Here is a 17745-nt window from a genome sequence, read left to right on the forward strand (position 1 = left end):
TTGGGAAGCTGCTTCTTTACTAGTATGTGTATTTAAACTAACTTTAAGAAGGTCATCATGCCACAACAGTTCCTGTAATGTAACAAATGGAGAAAGGCTTCATAGGAGCGGGCCTAGCATGTCTATAGATGACCACTCATGGCTGTTATATTATTGACAACATTGCAACATGGCCGATTTGTCTACAGGTGGCGCCACACTTCTTCTAGGGTTCTATCTGGCACTGTATTGAAGTTCATAGGGCTAAGCTGCAATACCATTACCAACCTTTGGACAGGAGTGGCGCTGTGACTTGAATAAAACAGCCATGTTTTTCTAGTCCTATACAATCCCGTCAACTCAGAACCACTTTCCACCTTGTGCTTTAATATTCAGCCAGTTCTATGGTGACAATAAGGAGCTACAACCGGAAGGGCCTTGGATTACTGCAATTTACCTGGAGGTAGACATATCCATTATCTTCTACAGCCTTCTGCCGGGAGAACTGGTGTTGTTCATCCTTGTGTTTCTCGATGTTCTTATTGACACATGACTCCTTAAGGACTCGAGTTTCTTTGCGGAGGGGAACCTGAGGCTTTCGGCTCACCACATGTTCCTTCACAGGTTTGGGCTTCTTCTCGATTTCAGGTTTTTTAAATAGAAGTTTTCCATTGGCTATGATGATAGACACAAAGCGCTTGATGTCATCTGGAATAGTCCTGGCCACCATGACAAACTGGTCAAGGTCGTCGGGCGTTGTGTGAGGCTTGCTGATGACCAATGCCTGCAGTGACCATCTGCATAGATTTATGGCTTCCTGATTTTGTGAGAGTGTCTGGAAGGAGTCTGTAAGGGTCCGTAGTTGGGTGGTAATCCTCATTTGGATGTTTGTGTCTGTTAAGTGAGAAGCATTGACTTTAATATTCTGGGCAAAGTCTAAGAATTGTTGTAAGGAGGAGATAATGCTGTCTACGGCTTTGTGAATATCCTCCAGATTGGCCTCCATGTTTTCCTGCAGCCTCCATTTGCTGCTGACAAAGATCATAAGGCTTGCTATGGAGCTAGACACCCGTTCTTGAAGTTCAGTAATCTTCCTGATGGCCACGTCTGGTTCTAGACTCACTTGGGTGGGGCTTTCATCTGGAACAGACATTGAAAAGGACTCGCTAGAAGCATTGGATGAAGTAGATAATGTGCTGGTACAACTCTCTGAGCTGGACACTGACAACCTGTCTTTGTCAAGTCTTTGTAGAGAAGGTTTGGGGTTCCTCGGGAGTGGTGGAGGCACATCATATATTCTGTCATTGTACAATAGGTTACTCATCTCAGACTTTGGTGGAGACCCAGTAGATGACCCTCTTGGGATATCATAAACATTTTCTTTGGAATCTACATGCTCTAACCTTTGTATCCCGAAAGTGGATGAGCCTTTCCTTAAACTTCCATTTTGATGGGGAACAGAAATATCTTGAGAAGCTGGAACATCATAGAGACTTTGACTGGCTGCTGGTGATGGTTTGCTTTGTTGTGGTGGGACATCATATATTTGGCTGGAATGGACTGGTCCATACCGTGTCGGAGGTACATCATATACCATCCCTCTATCTATGGAAATCTTTCTACAGCCACCCTTTAAGTTATTTCTCTCGGGGGATAGTGGGATGTCATAGATCCAGTCTGACTTCCGGGGGTTGGGTAGAGTGTTGTACTGAGGACTCACAGGTGGCGTTTCACTTCTGTTCTTCTGGTGAACCAAGGAGCCCATTGGGGGGATGTCATACACCTGTAGTAGGAACAACGTGTCCATTAGAAGAGAACAGTGGGAGGGATGAGCAGTACATTCCCTATGGCCAATAAATTCTCTACATATACAGCAGCCAAAATCTGAAATTCAGCATTCCCTATAGGTCAAGTTCTGAGAAAGTACCATGATTGATGACATACTTGGAAACAAGTTAGATTTGTATAGGTTCGTTCTTTAAGTGGCCAACAATAAGAACTTACATAGATGGTAAGCCTAGATAAGTTTAGGTACTCGGCTCATAAATGAATTTACATAGACATACAATAAAAAGAAGTCTCAACAACACTATAGGCCAACATGTTTCAGGACTGGACCATAGAATAACAGATTTAAAGGTTATGGTAATCAAAGGTCACTTTCAGAGTGATAAGAGAGGAAAGTGTTGGAATTCAAATTGATAAAAACCTTCTAGTCATTTACACATGGACTAAACCTGCACCGGGATGTATGACCCACTACATGGACTAATACACAGGATGTATGACCCACTACATGGACTAATACACCGGGATGTATGACCCACTACATGGACTAATACACCGGGATGTATGACCCACTACATGGACTAATACACCGGGATGTATGACCCACTACATGGACTAATACACGGGGATGTATGACCCACTACATGGACTAATACACAGGATGTATGACCCACTACATGGACTAATACACCGGGATGTATGACCCACTACATGGACTAATACACGGGATGTATGACCCACTACATGGACTAATACACAGGATGTATGACCCACTACATGGACTAATACACCGGGATGTATGACCCACTACATGGACTAATACACCGGGATGTATGACCCACTACATGGACTAATACGCCAGGATGTATGACCCACTACATGGACTAATACGCCGGGATGTATGACCCACTACATGGACGGACTAATACACAGGATGTATGACCTACTACATGGACTAATACACGGGACGTATGACCCACTACATGGACTAATACACGGGATGTATGACCCACTACATGGACTAATACACGGGATGTATGACCCACTACATGGACTAATACACCTGGATGTATGACCCACTACATGGAGTAATACACGGGATGTATGACCCACTACATGGACTAATACACCGGGATGTATGACCCACTACATGGACTAATACACAGGATGTATGACCCACTACATGGACTAATACACCGGGATGTATGACCCACTACATGGACTAATACACCGGGATGTATGACCCACTACATGGACTAATACACCTGGATGTATGACCCACTACATGGACTAATACACCAGGATGTATGACCCACTACATGGACTAATACACCGGGACGTATGACCTACTACATGGACTAATACACGGGACGTATGACGTACTACATGGACTAATACACCGGGACGTATGACCCACTACATGGACTAATACACCGTGACGTATGACCCACTACATGGACTAATACACGGGATGTATGACCCACTACATGGACTAATACACGGGATGTATGACCCACTACATGGACTAATACACGGGATGTATGACCCACTACATGGACTAATACACGGGATGTATGACCCACTACATGGACTAATACAAGGGATGTATGACCCACTACATGGACTAATACACGGGATGTATGACCCACTACATGGACTAATACACCGGGACGTATGACCCACTACATGGACTAATACACCGGGATGTATGACCCACTACATGGACTAATACACCGGGATGTATGACCCACTACATGGACTAATACACGGGATGTATGACCCACTACATAGACTAATACACGGGATGTATGACCCACTACATGGACTAATACACGGGATGTATGACCCACTACATGGAGTAATACACCGGATGTATGACCCACTACATGGAGTAATACACGGGATGTATGACCCACTACATGGAATAATACACCGGGATGTATGACCCACTACATGGACTAATACACGGGATGTATGACCCACTACATGGACTAATACACCGGGATGTATGACCCACTACATGGACACACTCCACTGGCTTCTATCTATGCGATGTATATACCCGGTGTATATACCCCCCCCCCCCCCCCCTTTATTCACAGATGTCTCTCCCTCCTTGTTTGTAACATCCCTATAATGTTGGGCTCTTTCTGTAATTTTTTGTTGGCCAATAAAGGTCTCACTCCTAAAATACTTTGCTTACAAGTATCTACCATGATTAAGTTATAATGACACCATTACAAGGAAGACGGACTAGTCATGCCGAAGTTATTATGGACACATGAGCCTTAGTATGTGCAATGCTCTGCATAGTTTGTAGTTACCAGATGTACATTTGACACTTTCGGAGCCTTTACATTGCTTCTTCCTGGAGTGTCTGGACTGGATGGGATGTCATAGATCTGCTGCTCTGATGGGGTAAGAAATGGAGAACGTCCACTGACTGGAGACGGTGTGGTACCTCTCTAAATACAATACAAAGTCCAAAAAGTTTAATATAACAACTATAATACTACAATAAAATAATCATTGACCATACATCAACAAGTAAATATAAAATATGTATTTGTCACCATGGGAGGTAGGACTAAATATGCAAAAAGATATCCTTTTATTGAAATACATAAAAATATACAGGAAAGTATACATAAATCATAAAAGTATCACATGTGAAGCAGCTGAAACAGTATAGAGATCTGGAAGTAAATTAAAGCTGAACAATGGATCCTCTAGAAACCTGATGGATATAGTAAAAACTATTTCCACACAGCTACTGTATCATGAGGCCAACTGTACATCCAATGACCATGTGTCGTCACTTCTGGGAACACGATGGAAGACGTAGCATGGCATGCAAATAGATACTGATTACTGGCACATGTGGGGGTATGTATGTGATTGGAGGAATAGAAAAAGAGAGAACTCTATACTTGTGACATCACCCTCAATAAAGCAACTCATAAAACGCGTGTCAGGTGAGTGGTGTGGTAGCCATTGTACTAAGGGTATGTGGGTAATTTCTATATATGCTTTAGGTTCAGTGATTTACCATCTATTAGCATGAGTATATGCCCAGTGCCCAGTACTATCGTGTGAAAATAGTTTTTACTATATCCATTGAGTTTCTAGGGGATCCATTGTTTAGCTTTAATTCACTTCCAGACACTTTTAGGGGATCTCTATACTGTTTCAGCTCCTTCACATGTGATACTTTTATGATTTATGCAGTTTCCAGAATATTTTTGATGTATTTCAAGAACAGGATATATTTCTGCACATTTAGTCCTGCATTTGTTTGGGTTAATCCTTTGCAGGTGTATGATTTAGTTGTTCATGCAGATGGCGGTAACACAATAGATACCATACATAGGTGTATTGTGAGAGGTAGTTAGAGCTATGGCTGAGGGAAGATGTGAGGATGAGATGGATTGTCTACACGATTCTCACCTGGGAGACAACTGGAATGTTCAGCTTGGAGGGTGGAACGTCGTAGACTTCTGGCTGGGTTATACTGGTGGCATGGGAAGCCCGTGATGCTCTTGGCAGGGTGAAGAGATGCTGTAGAAGAAATGAAAGTATTGGTTGGTGGCTGTAGGATCATTTTACAGGTGGTCATACACATCATTAATGCCAGGTGAAGGATGAGCCATCTTTCTGGGAATATTGTCTTCTGAAACAAGATCGCTTGTGTACCGAAAAACGACAGATCAATTTGGTTGAAATCATCTCTTTTCATCAACTTTAATCTATTGTGTATGGGCTCAAGAAAGTAAAACTGTGTGACCACGTCTAATCGCCAAAACTACATGACTTAATTATTGACCAAGGGTAGTGCTGAGCGGAGTTGCCAAATTGTTTGGGTTCGTCAGCATTCTCCAAACCTGAAAACTTGGCATTTGACTCCTGACATCTGGAGAAGTTGGATGCTGTCCTAGGACAGCCAAGAAAACATGGATACAGCCTATGGCGTGTGGCTGAATCCATGTTTTCCATGAATTCCTTGGGCGGCATCCAACTTCTCCAGATGTCAGGAGTCAAATGCCCAGCGTTTGGAGAATGTTGATAAACCCGAACAGTTGGCCAACTCTTCTGAACACCAACCAAGAAGTCATGCTAGGCTATACAATTGGGCCAATAGTTATATCTGTGATTTGTAGATTGCGTAGAGGGGGTTATTAACTGAGCTGGCTGATCTCAACTAATTGGGTTGTTGGCTTTTCAGAACAAATCATCATTCCTTGGCGGCATATCTCCGGTGTAATAGGGAATGCTTGCCCGATAGCTGGTTGCAGGACTACCTGGCTGTGTGATAGGCTCTGTAGATGAGCCCTGATCTAGGAAGTTGTTTGCAGTGCGGCTCGGGACGTGTAATATGACCCCTACTGTATAAACAAAGCTCATTTCATGCATTTCTGAACATTTCAAAGAACATAACATTGGCGGGGGAAGGATCATGAACTAAGACCTATAAGGAGAGCCTTGTGGACTTGTGCTGTGACTTAATGTTCTGAGAATCACTGGAGGAGAAGATAATTATGATGAAACTCCCCTTTAAGTGACAAACTCCTGGGAAACTATAACATTTTAAGGGACTGCTGTTAATTCACTTGTAGATAACAATCAGCAGTCCAGAAAGGGTTAAATCAGTAGAAGATGTATACAAATACACAGAAGATGTCTATAAATAACGTGTTCTGCTGACTGACAGAAAACAGGACAGTCCCAGGAATGCTGGACGTGAGGCCTGTAAGGAGGAAGGCTCTGCAGACTGAGGCCTGTAAGGAGGAAGGCTCTGCAGACTGTCCTCTGCCGGGGACATCACCCAGCTGCTGCCAACAGCTGAACATGTCCAAAGCTTAAACATTTGGGTTGCACAATATCCTCCAGAGTAAATGAAAGGAGAGCTGTATTTCTGGCCCAGTGCTGCCTCTTCTTTTTCCTTTTCTGAGTCTGCAGAACATTGCGCTGCCCTTGAGGATACGGCATACAGTACCATTCCTTTAACTGGATTGTCTTTTTATGTGACATCCCTCTAAAAACCTAAACGGTTACACTGGGACAGACTGCAAGCCGCTGACCCTAGAAGCCTCAATGATTTACTATCCAGATGGAATTTCATGATGATTTTTTACATTTTTTGACATACTTGTTGACTTTCTGTTTTCAAACGTGTCAGAGCCGGGGAGGGGGGTTCACTTTTTTGTCTTCTAATTGAATTTTTACATTTTTTTTTTGGCGTTGAGACGTTAGAATTCAGTATTTTGTACAATATTTATATTCACTGTTAAATGCCTAAAATGTTTGAGATTGTTGTTAGAGATGGTTATCTGATAGCGAGTCTTACAGTCCCCTAGTTCTTCCTCCTTCCTTACACCCCCCACATCGGATATTGCACAATCCCCCATATGTGCTGTAGACATTTTTACAACTGAAAACCTCAAATTTAAGGGGAACAACAGGTAGAGGTTAAAAAAAATGAAACTTGTGCAGAAGCATATAACAATACTTACCTATCTATTCCATTTTTGAAACTACCAAAAATCCATTTGTTTTGGGGGTTTTTGTTCTGTTTTGTGTTTCTGCACTTCCTGGTTTATCAGTTGTACACAGGACTACAGGTTCCAGAATGCATTGCTTTCCCTCAGCTGTTCATCACAGTCCCCCACCCTGTCTATTCCCCTGCCAAAGCTGTTGCAGAACATCTAGGCTTTGTTCACACATTGCAGTTTCAGGCTATGTTCACACTACGTATGAGACCGGCTGGGGTCACGGAACGGCCGGTGTCTGGCCGGATCATCTCGGCCGGTACTTAAGTACCGGCCGGATGATCTTTCTGGCCACGGAGCTCTGATGCGGGCGCATCAGTGCGTGCCGGCATCAGAGCTTCCCATATCCCACAGTGAAGCCCACTGTGTGAACTAACAGGTCTTTCTGCGGCCAGAATTCACTGAATTCCGGCCGCAGAAGACTGACCTGTCAGTTTTTTCCGGCGCCGCACAGATCCCGGGCGGAGCGTATACGATGTGTGTACGCTTCAGCCGGGATCCAATTGCACACAAGGCTATGTTCCACCCCACAAAACTACGGCCGTAGTTGTACGTAGTGTGAACATAGCCTCATTGTGTTACTGAATTATTTGCAGTAATTTATGATTTCATTGTGGTCCCACCCACACAGCACACAGTTACTACCTGTAACACCACACAGCACACTGTATTCTCTACCTGTAACACCACACAGCACTGTATTCTCTACCTGTAACACCACACAGCACTGTATTCTCTACCTGTAACACCACACAGCACACTGTATTCTCTACCTGTAACACCACACAGCACGCTGTATTCTCTACCTGTAACACCACACAGTACACTGTATTCTCTACCTGTAACACCACACAGCACGCTGTATTCTCTACCTGTAACACCACACAGCACGCTGTATTCTCTACCTGTAACACCACACACCACACTGTATTCTCTACCTGTAACACCACACAGCACTGTATTCTCTACCTGTAACACCACACAGCACACTGTATTCTCTACCTGTAACACCACACAGCACACTATATTCTCTACCTGTAACACCACACAGCACTGTATTCTCTACCTGTAACACCACACAGCACGCTGTATTCTCTACCTGTAACACCACACAGCACTGTATTCTCTACCTGTAACACCACACAGTACTGTATTCTCTACCTGTAACACCACACAGCGCTGTATTCTCTACCTGTAACACCACACAGCACTGTATTCTCTACCTGTAACACCACACAGCACTGTATTCTCTACCTGTAACATCACACAGCACTGTATTCTCTACCTGTAACACCACACAGCACGCTGTATTCTCTACCTGTAACACCACACAGCACTGTATTCTCTACCTGTAACACCACACAGCACACTGTATTCTCTACCTGTAACACCACACAGCACGCTGTATTCTCTACCTGTAACACCACACAGCGCTGTATTCTCTACCTGTAACACCACACAGCACGCTGTATTCCCTACCTGTAACACCACACAGCACTGTATTCTCTACCTGTAACACCACACAGCACGCTGTATTCTCTACCTGTAACACCACACAGCACTGTATTCTCTACCTGTAACACCACACAGCACTGTATTCTCTACCTGTAACACCACACAGCACACTGTATTCTCTACCTGTAACACCACACACCACACTGTATTCTCTACCTGTAACACCACACAGCACGCTGTATTCTCTACCTGTAACACCACACAGCACACTGTATTCTCTACCTGTAACACCACACAGCACTGTATTCTCTACCTGTAACACCACACAGCACGCTGTATTCTCTACCTGTAACACCACACAGCATGCTGTATTCTCTACCTGTAACACCACACAGCACGCTGTATTCTCTACCTGTAACACCACACAGCACTGTATTCTCTACCTGTAACACCACACAGCACACTGTATTCTCTACCTGTAACACCACACAGCACGCTGTATTCTCTATCTGTAACACCACACAGCACGCTGTATTCTCTACCTGTAACACCACACAGCACGCTGTATTCTCTACCTGTAACACCACACAGCACTGTATTCTCTACCTGTAACACCACACAGCACACTGTATTCTCTACCTGTAACACCACACAGCACTGTATTCTCTACCTGTAACACCACACAGCGCGCTGTATTCTCTACCTGTAACACCACACAGCACGCTGTATTCTCTACCTGTAACACCACACAGCACGCTGTATTCTCTACCTGTAACACCACACAGCACTGTATTCTCTACCTGTAACACCACACAGCACTGTATTCTCTACCTGTAACACCACACAGCACTGTATTCTCTACCTGTAACACCACACAGCACTGTATTCTCTACCTGTAACATCACACAGCACGCTGTATTCTCTATCTGTAACACCACACAGCACGCTGTATTCTCTACGTGTAACACCACACAGCACTGTACTTTCTACCTGTAACACCACACAGCACGCTGTATTCTCTACCTGTAACACCACACAGCACACTGTATTCTCTACCTGTAACACCACACAGCACGCTGTATTCTCTACCTGTAACACCACACAGCACGCTGTATTCTCTACCTGTAACACCACACAGCGCTGTATTCTCTACCTGTAACACCACACACCACGCTGTATTCTCTACCTGTAACACCACACAGCGCTGTATTCTCTACCTGTAACACCACACAGCACGCTGTATTCTCTACTTGTAACACCACACTGTATTCTCTACCTGTAACACCACACAGCACGCTGTATTCTCTACCTGTAACACCACACAGCACGCTGTATTCTCTACCTGTAACACCACACAGCACTGTATTCTCTACCTGTAACACCACACAGCACACTGTATTCTCTACCTGTAACACCACACAGCACCCTGTATTCTCTACCTGTAACACCACACAGCACTGTATTCTCTACCTGTAACACCACACAGCACTGTATTCTCTACCTGTAACACCACACAGCACGCTGTATTCTCTACCTGTAACACCACACAGCACTGTATTCTCTACCTGTAACACCACACAGCACACTGTATTCTCTACCTGAAACACCTCACAGCACACAGTTACTACCTGTAACACCACACAGCACTGTATTCTCTACCTGTAACACCACACAGCACTGTATTCTCTACCTGTAACACCACACAGCACACAGTTACTACCTGTAACACCACACAGCACTGTATTCTCTACCTGTAACACCACACAGCGCTGTATTCTCTACCTGTAACACCACACAGCACACTGTATTCTCTACCTGTAACACCACACAGCACACTGTATTCTCTACCTGTAACACCACACAGCGCTGTATTCTCTACCTGTAACACCACACAGCACGCTGTATTCTCTACCTGTACCACACAGCACACTGTATTGTCTACCTGTAACACCACACAGCGCTGTATTCTCTACCTGTAACACCACACAGCACACTGTATTCTCTACCTGTAACACCACACAGCACTGTATTCTCTACCTGTAACACCACACAGCACCCTGTATTCTCTACCTGTAACACCACACAGCGCTGTATTCTCTACCTGTAACACCACACAGCACGCTGTATTCTCTACCTGTAACACCACACAGCACACTGTATTCTCTACCTGTAATACCACACAGCACGCTGTATTCTCTACCTGTAACACCACACAGCACTGTATTCTGTACCTGTAACACCACACACCACGCTGTATTCTCTACCTGTAACACCACACAGCACGTTGTATTCTCTACCTGTAACACCACACTATATTCTCTACCTGTAACACCACACATCACGCTGTATTCTCTACCTGTAACACCACACAGCACACAGTAACTACCTGTAACACCACACAGCACACAGTTACTACCTGTAACACCACACAGTATTCTCACACTGTATTCTCACGCTGTATTCTCTACCTGTAACACCACACACAGCGCTGTAGTCTCTACCTGTAACACCACACAGCGCTGTAGTCTCTACCTGTAACACCACACAGCACGCTGTATTCTCTACCTGTAACACCACACAGCACGCTGTAGTCTCTACCTGTAACACCACACAGCACGCTGTATTCTCTACCTGTAACACCACACAGCACTGTATTCTCTACCTGTAACACCACACAGCACACTGTATTCTCTACCTGTAACACCACACAGCACGCTGTATTCTCTACCTGTAACACCACACTGTATTCTCTATCTGTAACACCACACAGCACGCTGTAGTCTCTACCTGTAACACCACACAGCACTGTATTCTCTACCTGTAATACCACACAGCACTGTATTCTCTACCTGTAACACCACACAGCACACTGTATTCTCTACCTGTAACACCACACAGCACTGTATTCTCTACCTGTAACACCACACAGCACTGTATTCTCTACCTGTAACACCACACAGCACACTGTATTCTCTACCTGTAATACCACACAGCACGCTGTATTCTCTACCTGTAACACCACACAGCACTGTATTCTGTACCTGTAACACCACACACCACGCTGTATTCTCTACCTGTAACACCACACAGCACGTTGTATTCTCTACCTGTAACACCACACTATATTCTCTACCTGTAACACCACACAGCACACAGTTACTACCTGTAACACAACACAGCACACAGTTACTACCTGTAACACCACACAGTATTCTCACACTGTATTCTCACACTGTATTCTCTACCTGTAACACCACACAGCACGCTGTATTCTCTACCTGTAACACCACACAGCACGCTGTATTCTCTACCTGTAACCCCACACAGCACACTGTATTCTCTACCTGTAACACCACACTATATTCTCTACCTGTAACCCCACACAGCACGCTGTATTCTCTACCTGTAACACCACACAGCACACAGTAACTACCTGTAACACCACACAGCACACAGTTACTACCTGTAACACCACACAGTATTCTCACACTGTATTCTCACGCTGTATTCTCTACCTGTAACACCACACACAGCGCTGTAGTCTCTACCTGTAACACCACACAGCGCTGTAGTCTCTACCTGTAACACCACACAGCACGCTGTATTCTCTACCTGTAACACCACACAGCACGCTGTATTCTCTACCTGTAACACCACACAGCACGCTGTATTCTCTACCTGTAACACCACACAGCACTGTATTCTCTACCTGTAACACCACACAGCACGCTGTATTCTCTACCTGTAACACCACACAGCACTGTATTCTCTACCTGTAATACCACACAGCACTGTATTCTCTACCTGTAACACCACACAGCACTGTATTCTCTACCTGTAACACCACACAGCACTGTATTCTCTACCTGTAATACCACACAGCACTGTATTCTCTACCTGTAACACCACACAGCACACTGTATTCTCTACCTGTAATACCACACAGCACGCTGTATTCTCTACCTGTAACACCACACAGCACTGTATTCTGTACCTGTAACACCACACACCACGCTGTATTCTCTACCTGTAACACCACACAGCACGTTGTATTCTCTACCTGTAACACCACACTATATTCTCTACTTGTAACACCACACATCACGCTGTATTCTCTACCTGTAACACCACACAGCACACAGTAACTACCTGTAACACCACACAGCACAGTTACTACCTGTAACACCACACTGTATTCTCTACCTGTAACACCACACAGCACGCTGTATTCTCTACCTGTAACACCACACAGCACGCTGTATTCTCTACCTGTAACACCACACAGCACGCTGTATTCTCTACCTGTAACACCACACAGCACGCTGTATTCTCTACCTGTAACACCACACAGCACTGTATTCTCTACCTGTAACACCACACAGCACACTGTATTCTCTACCTGTAACACCACACAGCACGCTGTATTCTCTATCTGTAACACCACACAGCACGCTGTATTCTCTACCTGTAACACCACACAGCACGCTGTATTCTCTACCTGTAACACCACACAGCACTGTATTCTCTACCTGTAACACCACACAGCACTGTATTCTCTACCTGTAACACCACACAGCACTGTATTCTCTACCTGTAACACCACACAGCACTGTATTCTCTACCTGTAACATCACACAGCACGCTGTATTCTCTATCTGTAACACCACACAGCACGCTGTATTCTCTACCTGTAACACCACACAGCACTGTACTTTCTACCTGTAACACCACACAGCACGCTGTATTCTCTACCTGTAACACCACACTATATTCTCTACTTGTAACACCACACATCACGCTGTATTCTCTACCTGTAACACCACACTATATTCTCTACTTGTAACACCACACATCACGCTGTATTCTCTACCTGTAACACCACACAGCACACAGTAACTACCTGTAACACCACACAGCACAGTTACTACCTGTAACACCACACTGTATTCTCTACCTGTAACACCACACATCACGCTGTATTCTCTACCTGTAACACCACACAGCACACAGTTACTACCTGTAACACCACACAGCACACAGTAACTACCTGTAACACCACACAGCACAGTTACTACCTGTAACACCACACTGTATTCTCTACCTGTAACACCACACAGCACGCTGTATTCTCTACCTGTAACACCACACAGCACGCTGTATTCTCTACCTGTAACACCACACAGCACGCTGTATTCTCTACCTGTAACACCACACAGCACGCTGTATTCTCTACCTGTAACACCACACAGCACTGTATTCTCTACCTGTAACACCACACAGCACACTGTATTCTCTACCTGTAACACCACACAGCACGCTGTATTCTCTATCTGTAACACCACACAGCACGCTGTATTCTCTACCTGTAACACCACACAGCACGCTGTATTCTCTACCTGTAACACCACACAGCACTGTATTCTCTACCTGTAACACCACACAGCACTGTATTCTCTACCTGTAACACCACACAGCACTGTATTCTCTACCTGTAACACCACACAGCACTGTATTCTCTACCTGTAACACCACACAGCACTGTATTCTCTACCTGTAACATCACACAGCACGCTGTATTTTCTATCTGTAACACCACACAGCACGCTGTATTCTCTACCTGTAACACCACACAGCACTGTACTTTCTACCTGTAACACCACACAGCACACTGTATTCTCTACCTGTAACACCACACAGCACGCTGTATTCTCTACCTGTAACACCACACAGCACGCTGTATTCTCTACCTGTAACACCACACAGCACACTGTATTCTCTACCTGTAACACCACACAGCACACTGTATTCTCTACCTGTAACACCACACAGCACGCTGTATTCTCTACCTGTAACACCACACAGCGCTGTATTCTCTACCTGTAACACCACACAACACGCTGTATTCTCTACCTGTAACACCACACAGCGCTGTATTCTCTACCTGTAACACCACACAGCACGCTGTATTCTCTACTTGTAACACCACACTGTATTCTCTACCTGTAACACCACACAGCACGCTGTATTCTCTACCTGTAACACCACACAGCACGCTGTATTCTCTACCTGTAACACCACACAGCACTGTATTCTCTACCTGTAACACCACACAGCACACTGTATTCTCTACCTGTAACACCACACAGCACCCTGTATTCTCTACCTGTAACACCACACAGCACTGTATTCTCTACCTGTAACACCACACAGCACGCTGTATTCTCTACCTGTAACACCACACAGCACTGTATTCTCTACCTGTAACACCACACAGCACACTGTATTCTCTACCTGAAACACCTCACAGCACACAGTTACTACCTGTAACACCACACAGCACTGTATTCTCTACCTGTAACACCACACAGCACTGTATTCTCTACCTGTAACACCACACAGCACACAGTTACTACCTGTAACACCACACAGCACTGTATTCTCTACCTGTAACACCACACAGCGCTGTATTCTCTACCTGTAACACCACACAGCACACTGTATTCTCTACCTGTAACACCACACAGCACACTGTATTCTCTACCTGTAACACCACACAGCGCTGTATTCTCTACCTGTAACACCACACAGCACGCTGTATTCTCTACCTGTACCACACAGCACACTGTATTCTCTACCTGTAACACCACACAGCGCTGTATTCTCTACCTGTAACACCACACAGCACACTGTATTCTCTACCTGTAACACCACACAGCACTGTATTCTCTACCTGTAACACCACACAGCACCCTGTATTCTCTACCTGTAACACCACACAGCGCTGTATTCTCTACCTGTAACACCACACAGCACGCTGTATTCTCTACCTGTAACACCACACAGCACACTGTATTCTCTACCTGTAACACCACACAGCGCTGTATTCTCTACCTGTAACACCACACAGCACGCTGTATTCTCTACCTGTAACACCACACAGCACACTGTATTCTCTACCTGTAACACCACACAGCACGCTGTATTCTCTACCTGTAACACCACACAGCACGCTGTATTCTCTACCTGTAACACCACACAGCACACTGTATTCTCTACCTGTAACACCACACAGCGCTGTATTCTCTACCTGTAACACCACACAGCGCTGTATTCTCTACCTGTAACACCACACAGCACGCTGTATTCTCTACCTGTAACACCACACAGCGCGCTGTATTCTCTATCTGTAACACCACACAGCACGCTGTATTCTCTACCTGTAACACCACACAGCACACTGTATTCTCTATCTGTAACACCACACAGCGCTGTATTCTCTACCTGTAACGCCACACAGCACTGTATTCTGTACCTGTAACACCACACAGCACGCTGTATTCTCTACCTGTAACACCACACAGCACGCTGTATTCTCTACCTGTAACACCACACTGTATTCTCTATCTGTAACACCACACAGCGCTGTATTCTCTACCTGTAACGCCACACAGCACTGTATTCTGTACCTGTAACACCACACAGCACGCTGTATTCTCTACCTGTAACACCACACAGCACGCTGTATTCTCTACCTGTAACACCACACAGCGCTGTATTCTCTACCTGTAACACCACACTATATTCTCTACCTGTAACCCCACACAGCACGCTGTATTCTCTACCTGTAACACCACACAGCACACAGTTACTACCTGTAACACCACACAGTATTCTCACACTGTATTCTCACGCTGTATTCTCTACCTGTAACACCACACACAGCGCTGTAGTCTCTACCTGTAACACCACACAGCACACTGTAGTCTCTACCTGTAACACCACACAGCGCTGTAGTCTCTACCTGTAACACCACACAGCACGCTGTATTCTCTACCTGTAACACCACACAGCACGCTGTATTCTCTACCTGTAACACCACACAGCACGCTGTATTCTCTACCTGTAACACCACACAGCACACTGTATTCTCTACCTGTAACACCACACAGCACGCTGTATTCTCTACCTGTAACACCACACAGCACTGTATTCTCTACCTGTAATACCACACAGCACTGTATTCTCTACCTGTAACACCACACAGCACACTGTATTCTCTACCTGTAACACCACACAGCACTGTATTCTCTACCTGTAACACCACACAGCACGCTGTATTCTCTACCTGTAACACCACACAGCACACTGTATTCTCTACCTGTAACACCACACAGCACACTGTATTCTCTACCTGTAACACCACACAGCGCTGTATTCTCTACCTGTAATACCACACAGCACGCTGTATTCTCTACCTGTAACACCACACAGCACTGTATTCTGTACCTGTAACACCACACACCACGCTGTATTCTCTACCTGTAACACCACACAGCACGTTGTATTCTCTACCTGTAACACCACACTATATTCTCTACCTGTAACACCACACATCACGCTGTATTCTCTACCTGTAACACCACACAGCACACAGTAACTACCTGTAACACCACACAGCACACAGTTACTACCTGTAACACCACACAGTATTCTCACACTGTATTCTCACGCTGTATTCTCTACCTGTAACACCACACACAGCGCTGTAGTCTCTACCTGTAACACCACACAGCGCTGTAGTCTCTACCTGTAACACCACACAGCACGCTGTATTCTCTACCTGTAACACCACACAGCACGCTGTAGTCTCTACCTGTAACACCACACAGCACGCTGTATTCTCTACCTGTAACACCACACAGCACACTGTATTCTCTACCTGTAACACCACACAGCACGCTGTATTCTCTACCTGTAACACCACACAGCACTGTATTCTCTACCTGTAATACCACACAGCACTGTATTCTCTACCTGTAACACCACACAGCACACTGTATTCTCTACCTGTAACACCACACAGCACTGTATTCTCTACCTGTAACACCACACAGCACTGTATTCTCTACCTGTAATACCACACAGCACGCTGTATTCTCTACCTGTAACACCACACAGCACTGTATTCTGTACCTGT

At 45.0% G+C, this 17745-nt stretch overlaps 1 protein-coding gene across 3 annotated transcripts in view; it reads right to left on the minus strand.

The window, feature by feature from the left end:
• Nucleotides 1–17745, minus strand: part of CASS4 (Cas scaffold protein family member 4) — an 86558-nt gene that overhangs the window by 11151 nt on the left and 57662 nt on the right. For 2 of the 3 annotated variants that reach the window (XM_069953092.1, XM_069953095.1), the window contains 3 exons: nucleotides 5215–5325; nucleotides 4092–4232; nucleotides 437–1762 (listed from right to left, as the gene is read on the minus strand). In XM_069953092.1, the coding sequence (XP_069809193.1) occupies nucleotides 437–1762; nucleotides 4092–4232; nucleotides 5215–5325 (1578 nt within the window). The remainder of the gene's footprint in view (nucleotides 1–436; nucleotides 1763–4091; nucleotides 4233–5214; nucleotides 5326–17745) is intronic. The other variant, XM_069953094.1, reaches the window with a different exon arrangement.

Source organism: Dendropsophus ebraccatus, chromosome 14 (genome assembly GCF_027789765.1).
Source record: "Dendropsophus ebraccatus isolate aDenEbr1 chromosome 14, aDenEbr1.pat, whole genome shotgun sequence".
Lineage (NCBI taxonomy): Eukaryota > Metazoa > Chordata > Amphibia > Anura > Hylidae > Dendropsophus > Dendropsophus ebraccatus.